Here is a 22,464-nt window from a genome sequence, read left to right as displayed (position 1 = left end):
AAGACGTCATTGCTACACGATTTTACATGAAATAGCACCTCCACATTCCCTTCCTTCGCCTCGCGCAGCTTCTACTCTCTTCTCATCATCGCAGAAAGTCGTTGGTGTGAGCTTTCAAAATGCATGCAAATCTCCCATGCGGTGGTATCCTCAATGCCCCCAATCAGTGTTGTACGCCATAAGCAGATAGATCATGAAATATAGCCTCTCCCAAACGCCTCGCGCTAAATTCTCTTGACAACTTAGGAAAGAGATGAGAGGATCATGTAGGGAACTTCACTTGATCAGCCTACACGGCTTGCCCACGGCGCAACGGTCCGTGGCGAAGTGGGCTGCCTAGGTGGGTGCTATGCTACCTCATCCGGTCCCTGTTCTGCCCTACAAACCCGAGGTATTGTTAGCTGGTGAACCTTAGTCGTACAAAAATGAAAGATACAAAAGAACGCGCAACATGTAGTTTAAGGGGAAGAAGAGCCAAGGTAGGTAGGGTAGGAGGAAGTACCCTGTCCGGGATAGCTGGGCCGCGAAGCGGGCTGTGCTGGTCGATAGGATTGATACCCATGCCGTGGTGGAGGTGTGGATGGAGGCCGGGAGTAATCAGAGCGCATGCTGAGAGACCCACTGTGGTAGGCTGGTGGCGGTGGACGATTATGGGCAGCGGAGTGACTACCAAGGGGAGGTAAATGATACCGACGGTGCGGATCAGGAAGGCTATTGGGGGTAGTGTACGCTACCTTTTTCGTTGGTCTTACTGGCTCGTCGTCATCGCTTAAAGTCAGATCCACCACCTCAGACTTTCTCTTCTGTGCAGACCGTGGGGCAGTAGAAGTCTCCCGAGAAGGCAGTGGAGGGGTACTGAGCGAAGTGGGTGTTGGCGCGGCTTCGGTTTTGATGGCCTGTACACGGTAGTCTGGTATCTCGATGAGGTCGTCATCACTATCGTCATGGTGCCCATTTTGTTTGGGCTTCACATCCTTTTCGGTAGACCATTCTCCACTTGGCTGGATGGTGACTTGGTCCGTATTCCGAGCCTTGCTCAGAATCTCCTCGACATACTGATCGACGGCCAAGGCTTCATACGAAATCGTCTTGCTGCATATTGGGCATGTCCATGTAGGAGCCTGCTCTTGGAGCTGCAGGAATGAGTCGGCATCAAAGCATTGGTTATGCGTGCACACCGTTGACCTGCATGGGGTGACGATGCGCAAGGTAGAGATGGGGTCCTTTAGCGACATGACGCTTGATCCGACTTCAATGTCCGGATCATTGGCCTTTTTCACCACTGCGATACGGTTAGTAATGCCGCGTGCCCTAGATGCTTGGTACGAAGACATACTTTCGTTCAGCACCGACTGACGAGTGATGACATTGCGCTGCTTGATACGTTTTGTGAGTTCCTCGACAGAAAACTTTCTGACCAAGTAGACAAATAGGTTGTATTTCTGGATTTCGAAGTCAGCTTGGGGTCATGTTTCAGGGCGCTGACGGAATAAGAAACCTCCGACCGACTTGCCTTCTGAGTCAGGGCGTAGGTGATGAGGATGCTGTTACGCTGGTTGGCGATCTTCATGCGTACAAAATCAGTAATGTCTGCAGGACGCGTCGAGCCTGGCTTGTTCTTTAGCCCCTTGTAGTTCGCCTTGACCTCTTCGTCATTGACCTTGACCTCGATTTGAGATGGGAACGCAATATCGAGACGTGAGTAAGGAGCCAGGGGCTGTTCGAGTGCAGAAAAGAGCAGCAATCGCAGGGACGAATCGGCTCTTAGGCGTGCCGACTGGTTCTCGTTGAGGGTAAGATTCCGCGATATGGTGGCACGATGAGTTGGCGAAGCGTCCAAAGACATATTGCTCAGCACGAGCTCGCGAATTTCGAAGAAAGGGCTGTCCTTGAAGAAATACGTTGGTCGGGGCGGCATGGGTGGCTGCTGGGGCTGCTGGTAGGGCTGGTATGCGGCGTTGTTTTGGTACCCGTTGGCCATGCTGTAGCCGTTGGCAACGGGCGCAGGCGGCTGCGAGTATGAAGAGGCGACGGGACTAGTCGTGGCTGGCGGAGGCGCCTCTCCGTGGTGTTGCACGCGGTACTGCAGTCGGCGCAAAAGGTCGGTATCGCTCCTGGAGACTGCATTGGCGATGACTGGTGAGGGTGAAGTTAGCAGGTGTCGAGGCGACAGCAGGCCCCGGGGTTAGGGAGCGGAGAGACGTACGGCCAATGACGCGGGCTTGCAGTGCAGCCTTGTTGCCCGTCTGCGAGGTGCCCTCCTCTTTGAGGATCTTCTTGAGGTCGTTGTTTATGAGGGTCTTGGAGCGCTCGGTGATGGTGGCAGCCATCTGCTGCAGGCTGGACGCCATGGTGTGCTGCCGTCACGGTCGAGGTCGGGAGGGCTGGCAATGTCGGAGGTTGCAAGTGAGGCGCTACCGGTGCAGAATATCTCGCGAAGGCATCTGGGGCCGGGTGTCTGAGGCAGTCTCTTCTGGCAGGCGACGTCGGGTGAGGTGAAGGCAGTGAAGGGCGTTGGTCGCAACTTCCCGAGAACCAGGCGGCGACACAGAGCGCACCACAACACAGGCGCGGGCGGAACAAGGACGGGGGGCGGCCAGCGGACGGGGAGGCCACAATGCGACTCTGTGGGTTATATGGCCGTCGACGTAGGCGGCGGCTCTCGCGGCGAGCGCATCTCCAAGCTGGGTATATACCGAAGTCAGCGTCACCTGGAACTAGGCGAAGAACGCGACTGGGGCACGGGCCGGCCTTGATTGCATCGCTTTGCCACTAAATTTCCCTCAACTTTTCCCCCACCGACCAGCAAACGCCTTCACCCCAGATATTCCCGGCCAATTCCACACACAGACACAATGGCCAAAGGCGCACGAGCAAGCAGCAAAAAGGCGAATCGCACCAAGCTTCGCGCCAATGTATTTGGCCCCGTAGAGCAGGCGCGCGCCGAGCGCCTGCACGCCAAACTTCTCGAGACGATTGCGCAGCCCAAACCCGAAAAGACGGACATGGAAACCGAAGAAAGTGAGTCGCCTGTCCGACCCTTAGCATGCGCACCCGCTAACTCTGTCCCAGCCAGCGCCGCCGACGATGCCACCAAGGAGGAGGACTTGCCCAAAGGTTCGTCGCTACTCACTGTCCCCATACCGCGCTCCCTCTCCGACCCCTCCTCCATTGCCCTCGACTCAGCAGACGAAGACTGCCAGCTCAGAAATCTCTGTTTCCACTTGGGCTTGTGCTCTGACATCCTGGGCTTCACCAACCACGGCCATCTCAAATTCGCCTTTGACCCGCTTCCTCCGCACTGGCTGAGTGAGAATCAAGGGCTAACTTTGACTTCTTAGATATGGACGTTGACGCTGCCGCCACCTCTGCAAAGAACTCGCGCAAGAACAAGGACAAGAGCCAGACCCGGAAACAACTTCGCCGCAGACCTCAGAACAGGGTCTCTTTCCCCGCCTCGCGAGGCAAGGGCGCGCTGAAGCCCTTTACCGGTGGACGCACCGGCGGACGTGTCGCGAAACGAAGATCATGATTTACGATCTGCATACACTGGTGTTATTGGATTGCATTTTTCGGCGTTAAAAAATGTTGCTATTTAGCCACGGGCTTAAAGATACCTTGTCTGGAGGATTTCAGTACTTGAACAAGTTTAGGAATGAACATTCGCACACACATACACCATCCTTCAAGTCTATAGCTGACCATGAAATCCACATCTTAACATGATGCCGCGTCTTACCCTTCGACAGATATGAGAGCTCCTTCCTTGCGCGATGCGCTAGGCCTATTTGCGATGAAGACGCCTCCACCCTTGCGCCTTCCACTCTACTCTCCCATCTCAAGACTGGAAGGAATGTGAATGAACGACTCATCCAAAACTGGCTCAGGGCCCTGACCTGTACTTCCAAACCCGAGTAAATCCCCAAAAAGGCCTTCGTTGATGCTCTGCAGTGTCCAATCGTCAAGTTCACCCATATGTTCTGATGAATCGAGCAATGACCATTGATTGTCCCACTCTGTAAGTGATGGCTGTGTGTGCTCAGATGCTTGGGCAGATAAAATCCCCGCAGCTGTCACGGTAGACGGAGCCAACCCACGCTGAAGAGTGATGGTACCAAAATATGGTATCTGGAGCTGCAGCACGCCGTTCTCCTCATCCATAAACCGACCGTCACACTCCGTTGCTAGCCCCTCGTCAGCCTCACTAGTGAAAGTATTGTAGCCAACTCCGCTGACTGATGCTGCTTCCACCTGAAGAAGGTATTCCATAATACGAGAGAGTTTCGTTGCGATGGCGTCGTCTTCCATGGTTCGTAGTATGCCGACTGTTCGTTCCATCATTGCGCGGTCACTCGGACGGCTGTGGTCGAGAACTACTTCGTGCTGGGCCATCGGTTGATTACGCGCATCAATGTGCACTAGACACAGTACTACAAGGGCTATGAAAGAGAGGTAGTCTACTCCACGGCAGTAGTAAACTCCAGTATTCCACTTACGGAAGGCGATATATCGAGACATGATTTCGCGAGCGGAATGAATAGCAGTGGCTTTGCTGTGCTCGCACATGCTGTTCCCTGACGAGCGAAGAACATACGGTAAATGTAACCGTAAGACTAGATGGAAATGAGAAAACTGATACATTGCACGAGCGACTTCTGGTAGAGGGTTCGGTGCTGTCAAGTTGTTGGCATCCAAGTCCGGAGTCAGCCACCACTGCGATGGCATGAGTGCAGCCGCCTCCTTTAGCATTTCGTCAATATGTCGGACATTCTCGCTTTTCTTCTTGTTGGGTCCCCCCACTCGACGTGACAGAATGCGATCCGCGATTATGCACTGCAGACGAGCGATGCGATCAAGTGGATGACATGCCGCCATTGCTTCAGCGTCAAACCCGCGAGTCTCCAGTGAAGATTGCGGCAGTCCCAGCGTCAACGACAGATAGCGGTCCATTTCGATAATGCGACAACAAAATTGATCTGGATCGAACCCTGAACTCGTTTGTGGAACCAGGACTTTGAAAGTAGATGGCTTTGAGCTGCCGCGATGCAAACCCAACATCTGTGCAACAGCAGATGCCCGGCGTGCAGTCATCCATGCACCGTGGAGGTCGCCAGCGTAGTTCTGGATCATAGCTTCGATCATGATACACTCGATACCTTCGACAGAGGCGGTCAACTTGTCGTTGGAAGTCACAACTCTCACTGCTGCATCCATTGCATGAGACATGACTTCATTGAAATGTCCATGCTGATCTTGTGGGATTTGGCCTGCTGATAGCGCACCCTGCAGTAGACTGCTTAACAAAAGAAGCTTCCGGGCTATTAGCACCGGATGCGATCCCGGTGGTGGTAACTGCAACATTTCCCGAGGGCTTTCTGGTACTTGGCTCATGACTTTGGCCGAAGATGAGGTCAGTTTGATGTGCAAGTGTGTTGAGAGGCCAACTGGGAGTTTGCAAATGTAGTCGAGGTCTTGACTATTAGGCCATGCTGCCACGAGATTTCCAGATATTCCAGTGTAAAGATTGCTATGCAATGGTTCTGAGTTTTGTGGTGGACTCGTGAGTGCCGATGTAGCTTCTGGGGAAGTGGATGGGGTAATGTCAACGTTTCTTGCATAGTCCTTGCAGGCGTTAGCCGTAGTTGGAGACAAATCTTCAACATGATATACATACAACGGAGTTGCTCAAACCGTTCATCACTGCAGTACCGAGGCGACTTCCCAACGCGTCCCGACCTGCGTAGGCCGTGCCGTTGACCAGGCGCTCAAGCAGATTCTCGACTCGGCCTAGCCGATCTTCTACTCCTCCATCGGTCACTCTGGTATTCCCAGGTGAATCGTCCGCGAACTCCTGACTGACGCATTTTGTTTTCCTTCGCAGACAATTATCGCACGTTGAGTTGGTAAGCAACGCCCATGTGCATCGAACTTTCCGCTTCTTGCATTCCCAGCAACTCTGAGTTCCTTTGCGCACTTTTCTTCGCTTTGCAGCTCTTTCATCGTTTTGGGAGTCAACATGTGGCGGCATATTCACGTGGAGGGGTTGTGCACTTGGACGGAGGCGAATGCATGTTTGTAATGAGTTGGGTAGTGATGTGGTCGCCCGCCCGAGCTTCGGCGGACGAAACCTCGCCTCACCTTCGTTAACGTACCTGACCTTGGAGTGATACGACATGGTACATGCGGCAAGATAACACGACAGCTCTGATCACAGTCGTAGTGATCCCGTGATCAGATTCTTTACAAGTCGAATACTTCTAGCAGAATTTGGCATAGGCAGTAACGAACGACAGTACATTCTGATTCTGCCCTAGGAGAATCTTCCCAAGCTACGACTACACTGGTCGCGCTACCGCCATTGCCAACTGCGAAACACGCTAGATCAATCCAAGTTATCAGTTCTCATCACCCCACGCCTTCCTCAAAAAATCTTTGGCGTCCGTAAACTCAAAATCAGGCAATAAACGATTCCACTCATCGCCCACATCGAAACATCCCGCTCCTATAGCCAACGAGATACCGCCCACCATCTTCTTCGAAAATGCGTCAACAAACTCTGGTGGAATGGAGGGATGTTCGACTTTAGGAAGCCAGGAAGCGTCCCATGTTCCGTTCTTCAAGTCTTCGTTCGGGATCCTGTCGATCGTGAAGGGCTCGCCTAAAACTCCTTAATTAGTAGATGAAACAATAAAGGATGGAGTTAAGTGAGTTGAAAGTAGATGGGTGACTAACCGCGTATCTCCTCTCCAAGGGCGATGAGCTCCTTGATGGAAATACGAGACCCTCGAATACCACCCACGAGCGGCCATTCGCCAGGGTAGTCCACCGCGCGCGCAACCACGTTGCTTAGATCATCCGCAGTCGTAAGCGTGACATAGTCGTTATCAGAGCCTTCCCGTAAGATAGCCCTACGCTTCGCAAAGTCCCACTGTGTCTCAAGTGGCTTGATGTGCTTGGTTGACGGGTATGGAGTAAGGTAATTGGTGAAGAGACCCGGCTGAAAGAGACAGTACTCAATAACCTTCTTGCCGCTGTTGAGCTCTGTCAAGTACTGGCGTGTGTGCGCCTTGAAGGTGTACCAGTCCAGGTGCTCTAGGCCTGCTCTAACAGGTCGTTAGTATATGGGAAAAGAGCTAGCAAGATAATAGCGACTTACGAGACCCATTCGCTAGGCGCGAGTCGCTTAACGCCGGCCTTTACTGCCGCGTCGATGATGTTTTTCTGGCTGGAGAAGCCTTGTTCTTGGTCATGCGGGGCGATAAATGACAATACCACGTCTATGCCTTGTAGTTGACCAACTAATTCATCCACATTTTCGTAGGTAGATTTGGCCCATTTAACGGACGAATCTGTGGTTTCCATCGAGATATCCTGAAGGAGAGTCAGCACTGGTCTGCAGGGGGGCATCTGGTGGGTACCGACCTTGCGGGTGAAGATCAAGATTTCGTGCTTCTTGCTAGCGACAAGCACGTCCACAATCTCCTGTCCGACGTCTTCGAAGATGTAAGTTTTGGTTCGCTTCGTCCAACGTAGCAAGAAACATACTCCCAGTACCACCTACGATTGCGATCCTGACCATGTTGAACTACGAGTTTGAGTTTGATTCGAGAGGAGTTTTGAAGAAAAAGAGGTAACGTAAGACTCTTTGATCCTGGATGCTTTTTCCAATGCTTCAGATGTCTTTTACAAAGTGCAACGCGGGTTTCTTATATATCTAGTCTTCCACCGAGTTTTCGGCCGATCCAGCAACATGCATCTCGGTGCGTGATTTTGTCCACCGAACTCGCTGTAATGAACCGAGTTACATTGGCAATCAGTAATTGCTTGTACTTGGCTGTTGATGCATTTTGTCGACAGCGATTCTGTTTTGCCCTCGATACTACGTTAGGGTGGTCCACAAAGCTTGATCGAGCGTTTCTGGATCTTTTCATACTATACAGCTGGTAAGTCTCTCAACTGTCGACATCGACATTGCTGATAATTTGATCTCTAATTCAAAGATGAAGGCATTTCAGGTGACATCGAGCCCGGTTTCGGGGGATGTTCAACAAGATATCTTGCTGTAACCTGTTAAGCGTGCTCATGGCGACAACTCCGTTCAGGAGAGGCCCATCCGGGAAGGGTGGTAGTGGTTTTTAATGTCATGCCTTCTCTATGAGCACCAACTTCTCGCGTCCCTTGTCGTGTTATTCAAAGACATGCTTCGGGACATCTTGGTATGTTCTTTCGATGGCGCACTGCTGCAATGAACGGTACCTGGTGCCAAACCAACCAAACACGATGGAAACCACTATCACACACGAAGACCCGAGGAAGCTCAACCGCAGACAGTCGTGATTTGGAGTCTTGTAGTCACTGTAGCGTCTTGTGCAAATAGCAACCTTAGAACCAGCCAGAGGGACGGTTTACGCGGACCATCTGACATGGCCAAAAATATGATCCTGGGCGATCTCAGCGACATCAGCACCATCTGCCACGACGTCGTTGTCAGCAAAAAAGAAATGGACTTGCAGGGAATCGAACCCTGGACCACTCCCATGCTAAGGGAGTATTATACCACTAAACCACAAGCCCGATTTTTGTTTGATGGAGGTCTAAGCAATCCATAAGTTTATGTATCAAGGTTTTGAACTCCGGCGCATCGTTTTCTCGCAGTTTCGCTTTGGGTCAAACCAGCAGTTCAAGGGTGACGAATTGAAGTGGGACGACAAGGGGCATTGTACTGCAAGTGCGCACAGACCTAGACGAGCCTTTCCCCATGCTCACTGGCCCGGTCCGACTCGGCAGCGGGAGCGTCGACGATGTGCTTGTTGTGTCAAAGACGACACTCGAAATGAGACAAGTCGAGTGTGTTGGGGAAATTTAAGTGTTGGACAAAGCCATCGGTCAGTGCCGCCAGGACTGTTGGTCAGGCGATCGCCCTCCGAACCCTGGGCAACGGCTGCTAGGACTTGGGTCGAGTGGAAATACTACGCAAGCAGACGGTCGTGACGCGTGCATGTCGCGATGCTTCGACGCGACTTACGCGTAAAACACGACTACCTTCTCTGTGCGTACACGTGCTTGGTAGCAATGATGGCGTCGACATAGTTCTTCGTATTGTATGCAGCCGGCGTCGTGAGAAGCCGCATGAAAGGTACAGAGCCCAGCGCGATCGTGGTGCCGATCTCAGTGATGAGTGGTTCCGTGGAGACCTCAGGTCAGGGTCCTGGGTGCCCGCCCACTGCCCAGGTGAACTAGCGTACGGGAGCTAGCCTGCACCTGGACTTCGGAAACCTCAAACACTTATCACAATATTGCCACGAGCAGTTGTACTTGTTCCCAGTATATACATTTTGCTTGCATGTTCATGCAATTGTGTACTCAATCCATAGGTTCTGGCAAAACACAAACAACTTCCTCTTCTTCCCCTTCGACTCCAATCTTCTGCCTGACCTCCATATTTTCCAGATCGACATCATCAACATCAGGTTCGTCACCCAAGCCATCAACCTCTACCTCATACAAGTCTTCTGTCTTCCTCTTTTTGTCCGTATCGAATAAAGCACCCTTGTCATACAGCTTATCCGCCTTGACTCCACCTTTCCTCCGTACCTTGATCTCACGAATCCTATACGCAAAGACAAAATCATCTGCTGTTCGACTCGATTCCTTTGTCTCAGCTTTGCGTTTCCAGTTTCCTTCTGGACCGAACGAAAGGCCACTAGGCACACCAGCCCACGCCGCCGCATCAACGCCAGCATGAACGTAGAGTCCCTTCTCCTGAAGTCTCTGGCCCGAGATATCGGCCGAGGATGCGATCATAACGCCGGTGATTATATAGACCTTCTCGCGGAAACGGTTTTCGGTGATGTACCTTCTCACATCTTCATGTCCCACCACTTGTTCCAGGAAAGTGCGACTAGGTAAAAATGACTGCGTCGTCATCGTATCCACTTTCCAGCTCTGGTGGTGAGATCTGTCCAAGCCCACACTGACATCTGCACCAATTCCAAGGACACATTCTAGAAAAGAGGTCCAGACTCCGAAGTGAGACGATGATTGTTTGGCGTGGGAACCGCTCCAGTTGTATTCTGTAAACTTGCTGGTATCAGATTTCGGGGGTGGCGGAGGTAGATATAGTGGCTCGTCGGGTTGAGTTGGTGAGGGTATAATGGCCCCTAGGCGTATGGGTCCATCTGGTGGGCTTGGACGCCGTGGCGTAAGGAAGTAAGTTGGCTTTGTATAGGACATGGCGAGATGACTGAGGTGGAAGGCTACAATTGATGCTTACTTAGATAGGATGTTTGCAAGCTTAGATGGGTAGGGGAAATTCATATGTCAGATGTATGCATGAGCTGCTGATGCTGATGTGGAGCGTCCGTATACGTGTAGCTGCATGACCGGTGGGGCTGTGTGCATCCGGTGTGTTCCCCGGCCAGCTGCCCAGCCCAGCTTGCCGCCGCAAAAGCTTATCTTCTCGCGATGAAGAGATCTTTTGTCTGGATGGCGCATCTTTATATGCTACTTCTTAGCCCTGGTACCTAAGGTTTGACTTCCCTTATCACTTCGCCGAATCCAGGTAGTCGGAAATTATTAGGAATATCCATCCTATGGATTTCGATACCTTCACCACGACGAGCAGACTATGGTTTGACTTAGTTAGGCTGAAGTAATACATGCAGAGATGGGAACATACTCTTCCTTTTTCCTGCCTGTCGCTGTGGCTTGAGAAAGATTCCAAGTCCTCTACACCGTGCCTTCCAGGACGGTGCGGTCTGGGTTTTCTTTTCACGACTAATGCCGGTTCCCCCCTGATTGCAGCAACAAACTTCTCTGTTTCTCGTTGTCCTGTGGTCGTCTTTCTTCGACCAGGAGGATCATAGATGGGCGGCGGAGGTAGGGGACCGTTTCCAGGGGTTCTTCCTGTAGATGTAGAACTAGAGATTGTGGAATTCTTCTCGCCGTCTTTGGGACCTCGGCCGCGACAGCATTTTATGAGGAGTAGCAATATCAAGAAGCCTAAGAATGCTCCTACGAAAGCTCCCCCAATGACTTCATTAGAAGGCCGTTGGAGCGTTGGGCTGACCGGTCCGGTCTCTTCGACAGCTGCAGCAGCCACGATAGGTGACGTGTGCGCCCTTCGATCGACTAAACTCGGCAAGGGATCAAGGATGGATGCAGGTCGCCGCCTGGATCCCAGATCTGGGCCATGGGAAGTTTGACTTTTTATCCATGATTCTTTCTGAGGCGCAGGAGGAAGTACAGGCATGTGGTGGAACTAATTCGCATCGCCGCGAAGATTGAAGCTACATGGCCGGCACTGACTTGAGAAATGTGAAAAATGCAGGCTGGGAATCTCGAAGGCTGGCGGGTATCGGGGCTGTGCCGCAATTACAATGGGCTACTTAACAATGGGCAATTAGTCCGGTACTGCGTTGAATGGCTGCATATTCGCTTGGCCTATATGGGGCATGCAGGCGAACTATGTTCAGCCCCCACCCTACAGCTGCCTAAGCGGCATCACGAGGTCAGCCGAAGGACTCCATCTTACTGCGACTCAACTTAGTATCCAGTTCTGCACCGTTTCGGACCTCGCGATTTTCGCGGCACGAGCCACCGTTTGGAGATAGACGGCAACCGAGATCCCTTGCACGACGGCACCAGCAACGTACTATTATACGGTTTATGCGGTCTCGTTATGATCAATATTTGTACGAAGAAAAGCCCTGGGGTTACTGTGGCCTAGCAGTCCTATCACTTGTGATATGACAGTCGACCATGACATCAAAGTGCTTACCGAGAGAGGTGACGACCTCGTGGGCAAGGCGCGTTATCAAGATGCAGTGAAGCCTTTCGATAAAGCGACAAAGCTGCTCGAAGAGCGTCGCGGAAAGTTGGATGAATCCACGCTGAACTCGCGGGAGCGATTGGCTGACACTCTCATGAGCGCGGGCGACATTGTGGGAGCCACAAACTGTCATCTGGAAATTGTGAAGAGAACTTTAGAGAATCTCCAGCGATACCAAAGCTTGAGTGGATCGAAAAACAGCGTCATCTCGGCTGCACAAAAGCGACATCTCGATGCTCAGCGGCGATTAGCAGACACTTACTTGGCCAATAACGATTATGGCAAAGCAATCAGCACATACCAAGCCATTGTGGACACTGAGGCCAGAAAACCCATGGAGGATGTTATCAAAGATCGTGTCGACCTCACTTCAGCTTTGTTCCGATCGGGCTCGGACCGCAACATTATGAAGGCAGTCAATGTGAACATTGAGACCCTGGACAGAGCAGAGCAGAGCTTAGGAAGAAACCACATCGAGACAGTGAAAGTCAGATTCAACCTCGCAAAAGAACTCTTCAACCTGGGGAAATACAACGATGCCTCGACGCGGTGTCTCGAGCTGCTAGACATACTCCAGGCAGGTCGATACAAAGGCGGAGAGGAATCTGACCACCTGGAGTGCTTCAAAGACACCAAAAAATTGCTAAAAAACTGCTCAGCTAAGATTCTTTTGCAGGAAGAGGATAGTAAGAGGCGGATCGCACAAGAAAAGGAGACAGCGATGGAAAAAGAAAAGGCCAATGCCGAAAGACGAGCGACCGAAGCTAAGAGACGAGCAGCAGAACAGGTGAATAAGGGAAGAGAAACAAAAAGACAAGTCGATAAAGAGATTGAAGCCATAAAGAAGGCAACTCAAACTGAGTGGAAGGAGAAAGGAAGGACAGACCCAAAACATCGAAACCAAGACCCACCAGCGACGCAGAAGGAAAGCCAGGCTCGGAACTTCGGTGATGCCGCGAGAACCACCCGTGAACGTCCTAGCTCTAGTGGCCAAGAGGCCAAGGACGAAAGCAATAGCCGAAGGCAGTCAGATGTCAGGAAGAAAGTTTCGAGCCAGATAAATCCCTCAAGTCCAAGTCCAAAATCCGACAAGCGGGCTCCCAATACGCCACAAAGTCCGAAAAGATCCTTGCCGAAGGTGGAATCTGTCTCTGACCGCCCGCGTGCGAAAGATACATCGAAGGACGATTCTGCTCGATCAACAAGGAATGAGCAAGCGAAACACCAATCCTCTGCTTCTACCGTCTCGCAGTCTCCAAGCCTTACTAAAGAGAAACTCAGAGAGCTCGACAGAAAATACTCTACATCAGGTCCTCTGGGTAGTAAGGATCTATCGAAGGATTCACTAGCAATCGAGTCGAATGCTGATCCACCGAAGCGTCCGCGTTCTGCCTCTGCTGTCATCCGTGGTTCAGATCGTACTGAAGAAAGATCTGAGCAGTCCAACAGAAGAAAGTCTAGTCGGAACGAACTGATCGATCGCAGTCAAAGCGCTACTCCAGATAAAGGGCGACGATCATCTTCTACCGTCAGTCGTTCTCCAGATCTTATTAGAAAGAAACCTTCAGAGCTAGAGAGAGTAAGTCCTACGAAAAATGAAAAGGCGCGCACAAAGACTCAGGACCAGAAATTGCAAGAGAAGGCTGAAGCGAGGAAGGCGCAGCCAGCACCAGAGTCAGGGGTTACACGAGAAGTCGGCATACCAGACCCAAAACATGAACAAGTGGATTCCAAACGGAACAAAGTTAGCGACAACTCGAAATCAGTGCAGGAATCGCAAACGCCGGATAGGTCAGCGGGAGCTAACAGACAGGCTTCAGCGGGTGAACAATACAGGGAATCGAACTGGTTAGAGACACCCGTGGGAGGGAGCAAACGCCGTTCAGAACAACTTCCATCCGTCTCAGAACCAAGCGAAAGGCATGATTCCGAAGGAAAGGTCCATTCGAATCGCACGCATCCAGGCGATGAGAGGATGTCGCGAACGGTTTCGGCACCGTCAATAACGATAACAGAGCATTCATCTTCGAGATACGCCGTGAAACGAAAGGATAACCAAGAGCCACCTATAGTCGACGTAGAATCTCGAGTCAAAATTGAAGGAGAAAGACCCACGAGCTCACACTCAAACTATGAGGTAGCTTCTTTGACTTCGAATACCGGAAGAAAGCGAGAGCCCCGTTCTGCGTCGACTGACTCGAGGCGGATTCGTCGATCATCCGAAACGCCAAAAGACACTGATCGAGCATCAGCGCAGATACTGGGCTCCAAAGATAGCGTAAGCAATGTAGACCAAGCGGAAGATTCCAAGACACCAGACCAAGTCCAGCAGGCAGTGGATCAGTCTAGTCGCACATGCGCTCCATCTCTAAACGTGAGCACTGATGATACTTCAAAAAATGCGCGAAAACCACCTTCTTCGTACAAAGATCTATTCTTTCCGACTCTTGAGGGGATACAAAAAGCGATACCTGAATCTCCAAAGGATCTTGTGTCCGCTTCTCCGAAAAGCGATAGAGCACAACCGGAGAACGCATTTGGTGGGGAGCCACAGAACGATGACAATACATCTGTCAGTAAAACCGCTCGGGATAAGCAGCTTCAGTCAGAGATCCCATCAAAACCGCTTCCCATATTTCAGACAGATACATCAGTTACCGGAGCCGCAGAGTGGACTGTTCCAGGGGGCTGGCATCGGGATTTCGACGAACCGGACCCAGATAAGAAGGCGAGGAGAGCCCGATCGAACGAACGAATCAAGTCAGATAAATTGCGGGTGTCACAAGCACACAACGTGAGCCATAGAAGGACTTCTTCCGTAGATCTTCCACGACAGAGCGTACCGACACGAGATGAAACATCTATGCAGGACGATAGATCTCCAGCGTAAGTGGCGACTACTTGTTGGCTTTTCGAGACTTCGCTAACATAATACAGTGAGGTTGGTGTCGATGAATGGTTTGAGAATCTCCGTGAAAATGCCCACGTATTTCTGGATAAGTATCAGGATGACTCCTACAAGGAGACCAAAACAGAGCGACGTGTAAAGATTGCCGTGATCGATAGCGGTGTAGCTAGAAAATTGACGAAAGGTCGGGTACCAGGGTTATTGAAAGGGCCAAAGATCAAGCGTGGAACGGAGCTGCATCCTTCTTTGCCATGGGATACCGATACTAAAGGACATGGGACACATGCCGCAGGTCTGATCTTAGACGTCTGTCCCTACGCGCATGTGTACGTGTATCGAGTTTGCGAGGGCAACGAACCAATCGAGAAGCAACACGTAGCGGACGCAATTACGGATGCCGTCAAAAAGAAAGTCGACATCATCAGCATGAGTCTCGGTTGGCAGCTCAATGATAACGATGCACTCGATGCAGCAATCCAGCGTGCTCGGGAGCAGAAGGTGTTGCTTTTCGCAGCAAGTTCAAATGAAGGCATTTGGGCAAAGACTGGTATGGCGTACCCGGCTCGTGCAATGGAAGTCATCGCTGTTGATTCAGCCAACGCTGAGGGAAGACCGAGCAACTTCAATCCGTTCGGCATAGGCGGCAGATCCAGATTCACGGTGCCTGGCGAAAGGATAAGATCAACATGGCCTGTGGATCTTCCTACTGAAGAGCGAGACCCTGGATTCAAGAGATTGACAGGGACTTCCTGCGCAACCCCGATTGCAGCGGGCATTGCAGGCTTGCTCCTAGAGTTTTCACGTCAACGTCCCATGTGTTTCGATCCTCGGATCGAGAGATGGCTGAAGAGAGTTGAAGACATGCGATTGGTGTTAGAGAAACTCCTCTCGAGACCAAGCGGCAAAGACTCACTTGGTAACATGCACCTCAACCTTAACCCAACCAAGCTATTTTGCCGGGACTCTGAATTCCCAGAAGGCGGTGACTGGGCTGAAAGTCGATCTCCGAGGCTGCAGGCAGCTTACAGCATTGCCAAGATACTGAATCAAGAGCATGGGGGTGGAATAGGTTCCGAGATGAGTAAGGAAGTTGATAAAGAGGTGGTCAGAAGATACCAATGAATTCGTTTCAATCCTAGACAACTCGTGCAAAGGTCCAAGTGTTACATCATCATCACAACCCGCTACCGCACTAGTGCACGCTTCATATAGCAGCAGAAATCCATTGAATATGTCCGCTGAACCCGCTACAAAAACTCTTTCCTTAGTGGACTTTCTCTTCTCCGATTCTAACATCTCCAACTGTGCCATCGAACATGAGACTGTAGCACTTGGTACCACCAAGCTTGTACCATCCTGTGGTTTTGGGTGAACCCCAAGACCAAAATCCGGACACAGCAGCGGCAGCACCATATTCAAAGTAGAACTGCGCCAAACGGTTAGTTGAAACATCATTCGATGCAGAACACAGAGTTTGGGTAAAGTTAGAAAGCTGCGCGCTATACGTACTGGTTCATCTCCCCGCAGCCAATTCATCATGTTATCATGGGCACCGTGGTTGTTTATATTCTGAAGACTTTGTTTGCCGGTGCTCTGGTGGCTCGCACCAGTCAAGCGAAAAGCTAGTGTTGTCCAGTTCTGCCCATCGTATGGTCCGTTCTTTTTTGCGAACTTGATATTGACGTTGCCCAGGTAGCCTCCTTGACATTCAAAGTAGTAGTTTGCGATCTCCTAGGAAGTGACGTTAGCTGGACTTGTTGCTGTTGAAATTGGCTAGGTGCCGATCCTCGCTATCAACTCACAACAGGACGGTCAAAGTCACCCATTTTTCCGAAGTATTGGACTGCTAAAGCCTGTATGTAAGATGCGAGCGTACAAGTAGCTGTATGAGTTGAGTGATTGAGGACTGATGATTCTGGAGACCTTTGCGCAACTCGGAGTATTTATACACGACTACACGTCTGAAGTCCATTGAAGGATAGGAGCTTAACGCTGGACACCCTCCTATTCTTGGTTACCATGAACCAGGACTAGAGGCCGGCCTGTAGCACCATTGATGTGTGTTGCCAGCCTCCTCTGGAGTACGCCACAGAGTCTAAGGATATCTAGATTTGTCTTGACTGTTACAATAGGAAAGTGTCCACAGAGTATGGCAGGGTGCTACTAGCCTTAAGCGTTTGTCCAGCCAGCCTTGATAAAGCCACACATGACGAGGAGCAGAGTAGCAAGAACGCATAGCCATAAGACCTTAGTCTATCGGCAGGCACATGACATCAAAAGCTGTTTAACGCAGCTCTAGGCTCGACTGCATGGTAGCAATGGTCGTTAAAAGGTAGCAACGCTAGCAATTTAACAAGCTGAAGAGAATATCGACTTTCTCGATGGCGAGCTGATGAAATGGTCGGCTTGGTGGGAGTGGCGGGCTGATAGGTCACGAGAGTGACCGCGGGCGGCCTGAGAAAGTAGTTGAACGCTCGCGCAAAGTAGCAGCTCAACACCACAGACAAGCTATCCAACAACCTCAACTAGGCACCGCATGCGGATGGCAAAGCGCAGCAGCAGAGACAACCCTAGCTACTGTACCAATTCAAACGTGCTGCAGGTATACGTCCAGGAGCGTTGACGACATGCTGCTTTTTGCTGAACAGGACATTCGGAATGAGAAAAGCCAATTGAGCTTGAGACAGTGAGCGTTCGACGGTCCTGAGCGACGGCTAATCACCGGCGTTCGTAAGTGGTGGGTTTTGTGTACTAGAGCCGCTGGGTTCAGGCTGAGTAGATATAGTACGTCACTATCTCTTAGTCTAATAATATCAATGGTGAGTTGAAGACACAAGAGACCTCTGGGACGTCGAGGTCCTGAAAAAAGTCCAGATGTTGCAAAATCACAATCCGTTCCCGCGCTCGTGCACGCTCCGTATTCAGCAGTGGTCGTTCCAGCGAGGAAAGGAACAGAGTCAGTATTGAATTGCAATGGGTCTTGGATGCTTCGCTGTAGGGTTTCTGGCGGTCGTCCACCACGCGTTGTTCTATTCTCAAGAGCTTTACATAACGGAAGGGCAGATGAGACATGGCTCTGCCGGCGACTGCAGGCAAAGACGTCAGAGCGGATCAGCCTGAATCTCTCAAGACAACCACACGATTTATCGTCTCCCATTCAACGGCCTCCCTTCTCCCTCCACACCATCTTCCTCATCAAGGTCATCCAATTCAAACTCACTCGCAGCCCTCAAGCTCTCTTCGTCGCCCTTGATCTTCCCCCAGCCCTTGTCGTCCGCCGGATTAGGAAACGGCGTAGCACACTGCCTATTCCTCAGGGCCGGATAATACCTCCTATACGTGTAATGCGCAACGGCCATGCCCAGCACCGACCCAACACTAACATCGTACACATCGTGTCGATAGTCCTCGCAGCGGGAAATAGCGATCATTGCAGCGCCGAGGAGAGGGGCGAGGGCGAGAAGGACGCGGGCGAGATCGGCGCGAGGGCGGTAAACGTGGCATTGGCCTGCAATGAACAGTGCAAGATAGCCCAAACCACTAAAGGAGAAACTGCTATGCCCGCTGGGGAAACTGCGCCAGCCATCGTGTAGGACGTGGTGATTTGTCTCGGTGCAGACTTCGAATGTGACGAGTTGATGTGCTGGCGTCCCAGGAGCGGGTTTACATCTCGCAATCAAATCTGGCCGGGGACGCCCAACAGCGTTCTTGATCACGTCTGTTATGAACATGGTCAAGATCATGCTGATGAACCAGCCCAGGATGGTAACATGCGCCTTGTGTGTTCCGGGGCGGAGGATGAGAGCCCAGGCGATGAGTGCACCGAGGGGCACCGCGCCGGCGTATATGAAGAGCCATGAGACTGGCACGCGCTCTACTTCTGCGTGTGGGTAGCCGATGGCGAGGTTGTCGAGGAAGAACATGCGGTGGAAGGGCTCGGCGAGGAATTGTATCTGTGCCTAGTTTGTCAGTTCTAGATATTTACGACTACACAGAATCGCCATCTTCTAGGCCACTCACCAATATATACCCGCATGTCAGTATCGCAATGCCAACATAGTCCGAAGCATACGAGCGCTGCAAACATCGTCTGTTAGCTGTCCATTCGCGAACGATGCCCATTATTAGAGTGACGTACCTGCCAGAAGCGCGCTGCGGCGCCGAGGAAGCCAGGCTTCTTCAAAAGCTCATTTGAATTGAGCCTGTGTGTTTGTGCAGGCATTGTCGCGTGGTCAGCACGCGCGCATCGTAGTCGAGGTTTAGCAAGCTGGTGCGGAGGTGTGGCTTCAACTCCGCAACATGCAGGGGAAAGCGCGCTAGTGGGGCTTCCGTTACTCAGGTACTGAAATCTGAACAGCATCTAACAACAACAACAGTTGCTATGAAGCACGGGCAGTACCTATCCGAATCTACCGCTAATCATTTCAATATGTAGACGTCAACATGCCCAATCTCCCCCCGTCGACCACAACCACACTCCCATTCAAGTAACTCCCCGCCCGGCTCGCCATCCAGAGTACCGCACCCGCAATATCCTCTTCCCTCCCCGCTCTTCCTGCCGGCACAATATTCTTATCCATCTCTCCAGTCTTCCCTGGGTCCAACGCCCCAATAATTCCCATTGCAAGCTCAGAGGGAAAGATACCGGGCGCAAGCACATTGCAGCGAATGCCGTACGGAACAAACGATGTAGCAAGCATCTTCGTCATGTGCGTAACGGCTGCTTTGCTGCTGTTGTAGGCGAACGAGGCACCGGGTAAGCGCGAGAAGCCGCCGATACTCGATGTCGTTATGACTTGGGAGCCGACGTCTGCGCCCATGTTGTTCTTGTTGTTTCCGGCGTCGAGTAGGGAGAGAAAGGCGAGAGTAGTGTAGTATATAGCTGTGGTGTTCACCGCATATACTTTTGTAAATTCCTCCATGGGCGTCTCGAGAGCGTGCGCTCTGTATTCTGAGAGCGACGGCAAAGGGGCACCCGGTGCTGCTTTGAGCGGCTTGGGTCCCATTATTCCGGCATTGCAGATGAGAAGGTTGATGTAGCCGGTTTCGGCCTCTACCTGATTTGCGATCCCGAGGAGAGACTCGCGGCATGTGACATCGCCGGGCAGTGGGATCACGATTTCGGGGTTGATGCTTTCTGCAGCTGAGCGGAGTACGTCTTCGCGGCGGCCGACAATGTATATGCGATGGGCACCATTGGCTGCCAGAGTCTTGGTCATCATCAGACCGATTCCTATTTACATTAGGGCCATGTTGTGAAACCTGATGCATGGGTGGACTACCCGATCCTCCTCCTGTGATGACGGCTACGATACCGTTGACTCCGAAGAGCATATTGGCTGAGAGGTTTACAGACATGTTTGGATTGTGGAAAAGCGAAAAGCAGTGTGATAGTTCACCTGCAGCTTCGTTTCTTTGATATATAACATTGCTACGGCTCCACCTTCCGAACTTCATATTCTCCATGCAACGAGTATGCCTACCATGTTCGGCGAAGTGGGGATGAGTGTAGACTGACTTTGCCAACATCCTAATGACCGTCTAGGCTCAGGGTAACCGTCTGAAGGTACATGGACTCCTTCCATTGACAGAGTAGTCTAGTTGAATTGCATGTCATAGCCGAAATGTACAATGTACAAAGCAGTCATTACTCGTAACACCAACATTAAACTCACGATACCGCCAACCCCGTACAATGCAAATGTTGACAAGTTCATATAACCAAATTAAACTCACTTCTCAGCGTGCCAGCTTTTCCTGGCAGTGACCCACTTGAAGCTTGCACACCAGCCTTCCACCTCTCCACGTTCGGATCGCTCGACATATTCTTTGACTTCCTGTTGTGCCACTGCAATATCTGCCCTGAGCTCTTCGGCAGTCCAGACCCTGCTCTTACTACCCCATGTCGTCAAGAGGCGCAAGCAAACTGGTTCAAACATCTCCATACCCAACACAAACATCATCTTACCAAGCGACTTTTGCGCCTCGTCCTGTGGCCATCGCCCGACTGGGACATTGACGTGGGTTGTTCGAATGTCTTCAAATCCCGCTTCTTCGAGATAAGTGTGATGCATGTAGAAGAGGCCGAGCGGACGACCAGACTTGAACGATGCTTCCATAAACGCCACATACAGTTTACGAAGAGTAGGCATGGGTATGCTTGCTGCTGTAATCTCACCCGGACCCAGTGGCACCTGGCCCAGATCCCAATCTGCAAGTTCAATGCACCCGCCAGGCGAGAGACTCTTATATATTTCTGCATAGACGTCTTCCCAATGAGTGAAGGAGCCTTTCATGTTTCGTAGATGTATGAGTTCGAAAGAATCGCTAAAATGCCAGCCGGGTTCGGGTTGGGGTGTGAGAGTCGAGAGGTCAATAGTCAGAGACTCTTCTGGAGTACTTGATCCTCCACGTTGATTGAGGTCAACTGTTGATTTTGGCTTCCTGAGCGACTCAACCGGATTCCGATGAGCCATTTCGGTAGCCAAGTCGAGAGTCGAGAGCTGATTGATCAGCTCGTCAACATCCATTTCTTTTCCCCAGACGTCGAGATCATCCAGCTCCCATGTCACACTGGCATCGCCTAACGTGGCTTCAGTGGTACCGATATCCCATTCAGTCATGTCTATCCCGACAACTTCCGCCTGTGGGTATTGACGTGCCATGGCAACAGCCCAGTGACCCGGACCTGTACCCAAGTCGAGGATCCTTCGTGTGGTGGGCAATAATTTCGCAGTGGTAAGCTTGCCGTGAAGTGCTCGAACGAAGACTTCATGTTGTAAAGATAAACGATCCTGCTCTATGAAATCGTTATGTGGCTTGTACACACATGGCAGATAGTATGTCTCGTTGCCGTATGTTCGTCCATTTTCATGGAAATATTCCAAATCGTCCGAAGCCAAAGTGCGGGCAGAGCGGCTGTCAATCAAGGTGTCAGCTTGTTCGATGTGCGGTTGTTGCTCAAGGTGGATCGTCTGGTAAGGCTGCAATCATTGTTGTTTACTCCCGAGCCCTTCCGTTTGAATCTAGCCCAACAGCCACGTCGAAATGCAAAGTGGCAAAAAGATGCGAGAGTAGAGAGCAGCAACGTACTTGGACTCGATCGACGCCGTACTTTCCGAGTCAGCTCGTGGGCGTTTGAGTGGAGCGCCTGTGTGAGGGGCAACCACGTCTTCGGGTGGTGGCTGTCCCTCGTCCATGGTCTCGGAAAGCCGACGGACGCAAAGGACCTAACAAAATCGTGGAGGGAGCCGAGACGAGGATGATGAGCGCATGGAAGAAGTAGAAACGCTTTGTCTTTTGAGCATGTGCTGCGCTCGTAGGACCCTGGCAAACTGGTGCTAAAACCTGAGGTTCCGCATGCTAAGCGATGGTCGCTTGATGCTGGGGCGCGTGAATACTGGGTATACGCTCCTTACATGCTGGACATAAGCGTAAACGGGCAACTTACGGCGAGGAGATCTGCAGGCGGTAGTGGAACTCGCGCTATGTGTGTGTGACTGACGCGATATTTTACGGTGCGCTGCTATTGATGTAGGTGTGTTGGAACGTGTTAGCAGGAGATGATCGGAACCGCCAATACCTTTGGATGCTAAGAAATTGGCCTCGACCGACACGGATGGGATTATGTTCAGCCACATGAACGATATGCGGGCTCTACTGCCCGCTGATTTCTGGCCATGTTGATCTGACACAGGTCGATTACTAACCCCAGCATCAGACAGCA

At 51.4% G+C, this 22,464-nt stretch overlaps 10 protein-coding genes across 10 annotated transcripts; 2 read left to right on the top strand and 8 right to left on the bottom strand.

The window, feature by feature from the left end:
• Positions 1-458: 458 nt before the first annotated feature.
• Positions 459-2,351, bottom strand: AA0111_g9101 (hypothetical protein; the record flags this gene model as incomplete). The annotated part of the gene is made up of 4 exons (XM_028655623.1): positions 459-1,282; positions 1,337-1,459; positions 1,510-2,136; positions 2,207-2,351. 4 exons carry the CDS (start codon positions 2,349-2,351, stop codon positions 459-461), a joined length of 1,719 nt encoding a protein of 572 aa, XP_028503200.1.
• Positions 2,352-2,855: 504 nt separating this feature from the next.
• On the top strand, positions 2,856-3,532 carry AA0111_g9100 (hypothetical protein; the record flags this gene model as incomplete). Its single annotated transcript, XM_028655622.1, has 3 exons — positions 2,856-3,021; positions 3,073-3,117; positions 3,342-3,532. The coding sequence occupies 3 exons, from the start codon at positions 2,856-2,858 to the stop codon at positions 3,530-3,532; spliced, it is 402 nt and encodes a 133-aa protein (XP_028503199.1).
• A 293-nt stretch (positions 3,533-3,825) lies between these two features.
• On the bottom strand, positions 3,826-5,391 carry AA0111_g9099 (hypothetical protein; the record flags this gene model as incomplete). The annotated part of the gene is made up of 1 exon (XM_028655619.1): positions 3,826-5,391. The coding sequence occupies one exon, from the start codon at positions 5,389-5,391 to the stop codon at positions 3,826-3,828; it is 1,566 nt and encodes a 521-aa protein (XP_028503229.1).
• Positions 5,392-6,395: 1,004 nt separating this feature from the next.
• AA0111_g9098 (hypothetical protein) lies at positions 6,396-7,579 on the bottom strand (the record flags this gene model as incomplete). The annotated part of the gene is made up of 5 exons (XM_028655618.1): positions 6,396-6,658; positions 6,733-7,103; positions 7,157-7,371; positions 7,423-7,493; positions 7,546-7,579. The coding sequence occupies 5 exons, from the start codon at positions 7,577-7,579 to the stop codon at positions 6,396-6,398; spliced, it is 954 nt and encodes a 317-aa protein (XP_028503228.1).
• Positions 7,580-9,363: 1,784 nt separating this feature from the next.
• AA0111_g9097 (hypothetical protein) lies at positions 9,364-10,233 on the bottom strand (the record flags this gene model as incomplete). Its single annotated transcript, XM_028655617.1, has 1 exon — positions 9,364-10,233. One exon carries the CDS (start codon positions 10,231-10,233, stop codon positions 9,364-9,366), a length of 870 nt encoding a protein of 289 aa, XP_028503312.1.
• A 1,514-nt stretch (positions 10,234-11,747) lies between these two features.
• AA0111_g9096 (hypothetical protein) lies at positions 11,748-15,860 on the top strand (the record flags this gene model as incomplete). The annotated part of the gene is made up of 2 exons (XM_028655616.1): positions 11,748-14,716; positions 14,768-15,860. 2 exons carry the CDS (start codon positions 11,748-11,750, stop codon positions 15,858-15,860), a joined length of 4,062 nt encoding a protein of 1,353 aa, XP_028503234.1.
• Positions 15,861-16,002: 142 nt separating this feature from the next.
• AA0111_g9095 (hypothetical protein) lies at positions 16,003-16,564 on the bottom strand (the record flags this gene model as incomplete). Its single annotated transcript, XM_028655615.1, has 3 exons — positions 16,003-16,164; positions 16,248-16,469; positions 16,541-16,564. The coding sequence occupies 3 exons, from the start codon at positions 16,562-16,564 to the stop codon at positions 16,003-16,005; spliced, it is 408 nt and encodes a 135-aa protein (XP_028503236.1).
• A 1,317-nt stretch (positions 16,565-17,881) lies between these two features.
• On the bottom strand, positions 17,882-18,960 carry AA0111_g9094 (hypothetical protein; the record flags this gene model as incomplete). The annotated part of the gene is made up of 3 exons (XM_028655614.1): positions 17,882-18,691; positions 18,759-18,815; positions 18,877-18,960. The coding sequence occupies 3 exons, from the start codon at positions 18,958-18,960 to the stop codon at positions 17,882-17,884; spliced, it is 951 nt and encodes a 316-aa protein (XP_028503235.1).
• A 202-nt stretch (positions 18,961-19,162) lies between these two features.
• AA0111_g9093 (hypothetical protein) lies at positions 19,163-20,096 on the bottom strand (the record flags this gene model as incomplete). Its single annotated transcript, XM_028655613.1, has 2 exons — positions 19,163-19,971; positions 20,021-20,096. The coding sequence occupies 2 exons, from the start codon at positions 20,094-20,096 to the stop codon at positions 19,163-19,165; spliced, it is 885 nt and encodes a 294-aa protein (XP_028503231.1).
• A 374-nt stretch (positions 20,097-20,470) lies between these two features.
• On the bottom strand, positions 20,471-21,937 carry AA0111_g9092 (hypothetical protein; the record flags this gene model as incomplete). The annotated part of the gene is made up of 2 exons (XM_028655612.1): positions 20,471-21,656; positions 21,831-21,937. 2 exons carry the CDS (start codon positions 21,935-21,937, stop codon positions 20,471-20,473), a joined length of 1,293 nt encoding a protein of 430 aa, XP_028503230.1.
• Positions 21,938-22,464: the final 527 nt, after the last annotated feature.

Source organism: Alternaria arborescens (genome assembly GCF_004154835.1).
Source record: "Alternaria arborescens strain FERA 675 chromosome Unknown contig_25, whole genome shotgun sequence".
In the NCBI taxonomy this organism is placed as follows: domain Eukaryota; kingdom Fungi; phylum Ascomycota; class Dothideomycetes; order Pleosporales; family Pleosporaceae; genus Alternaria; species Alternaria arborescens.
The sequence above is the reverse complement of the archived record's forward strand: the minus strand, read 5'-3'. Positions and strand labels throughout refer to the sequence as shown.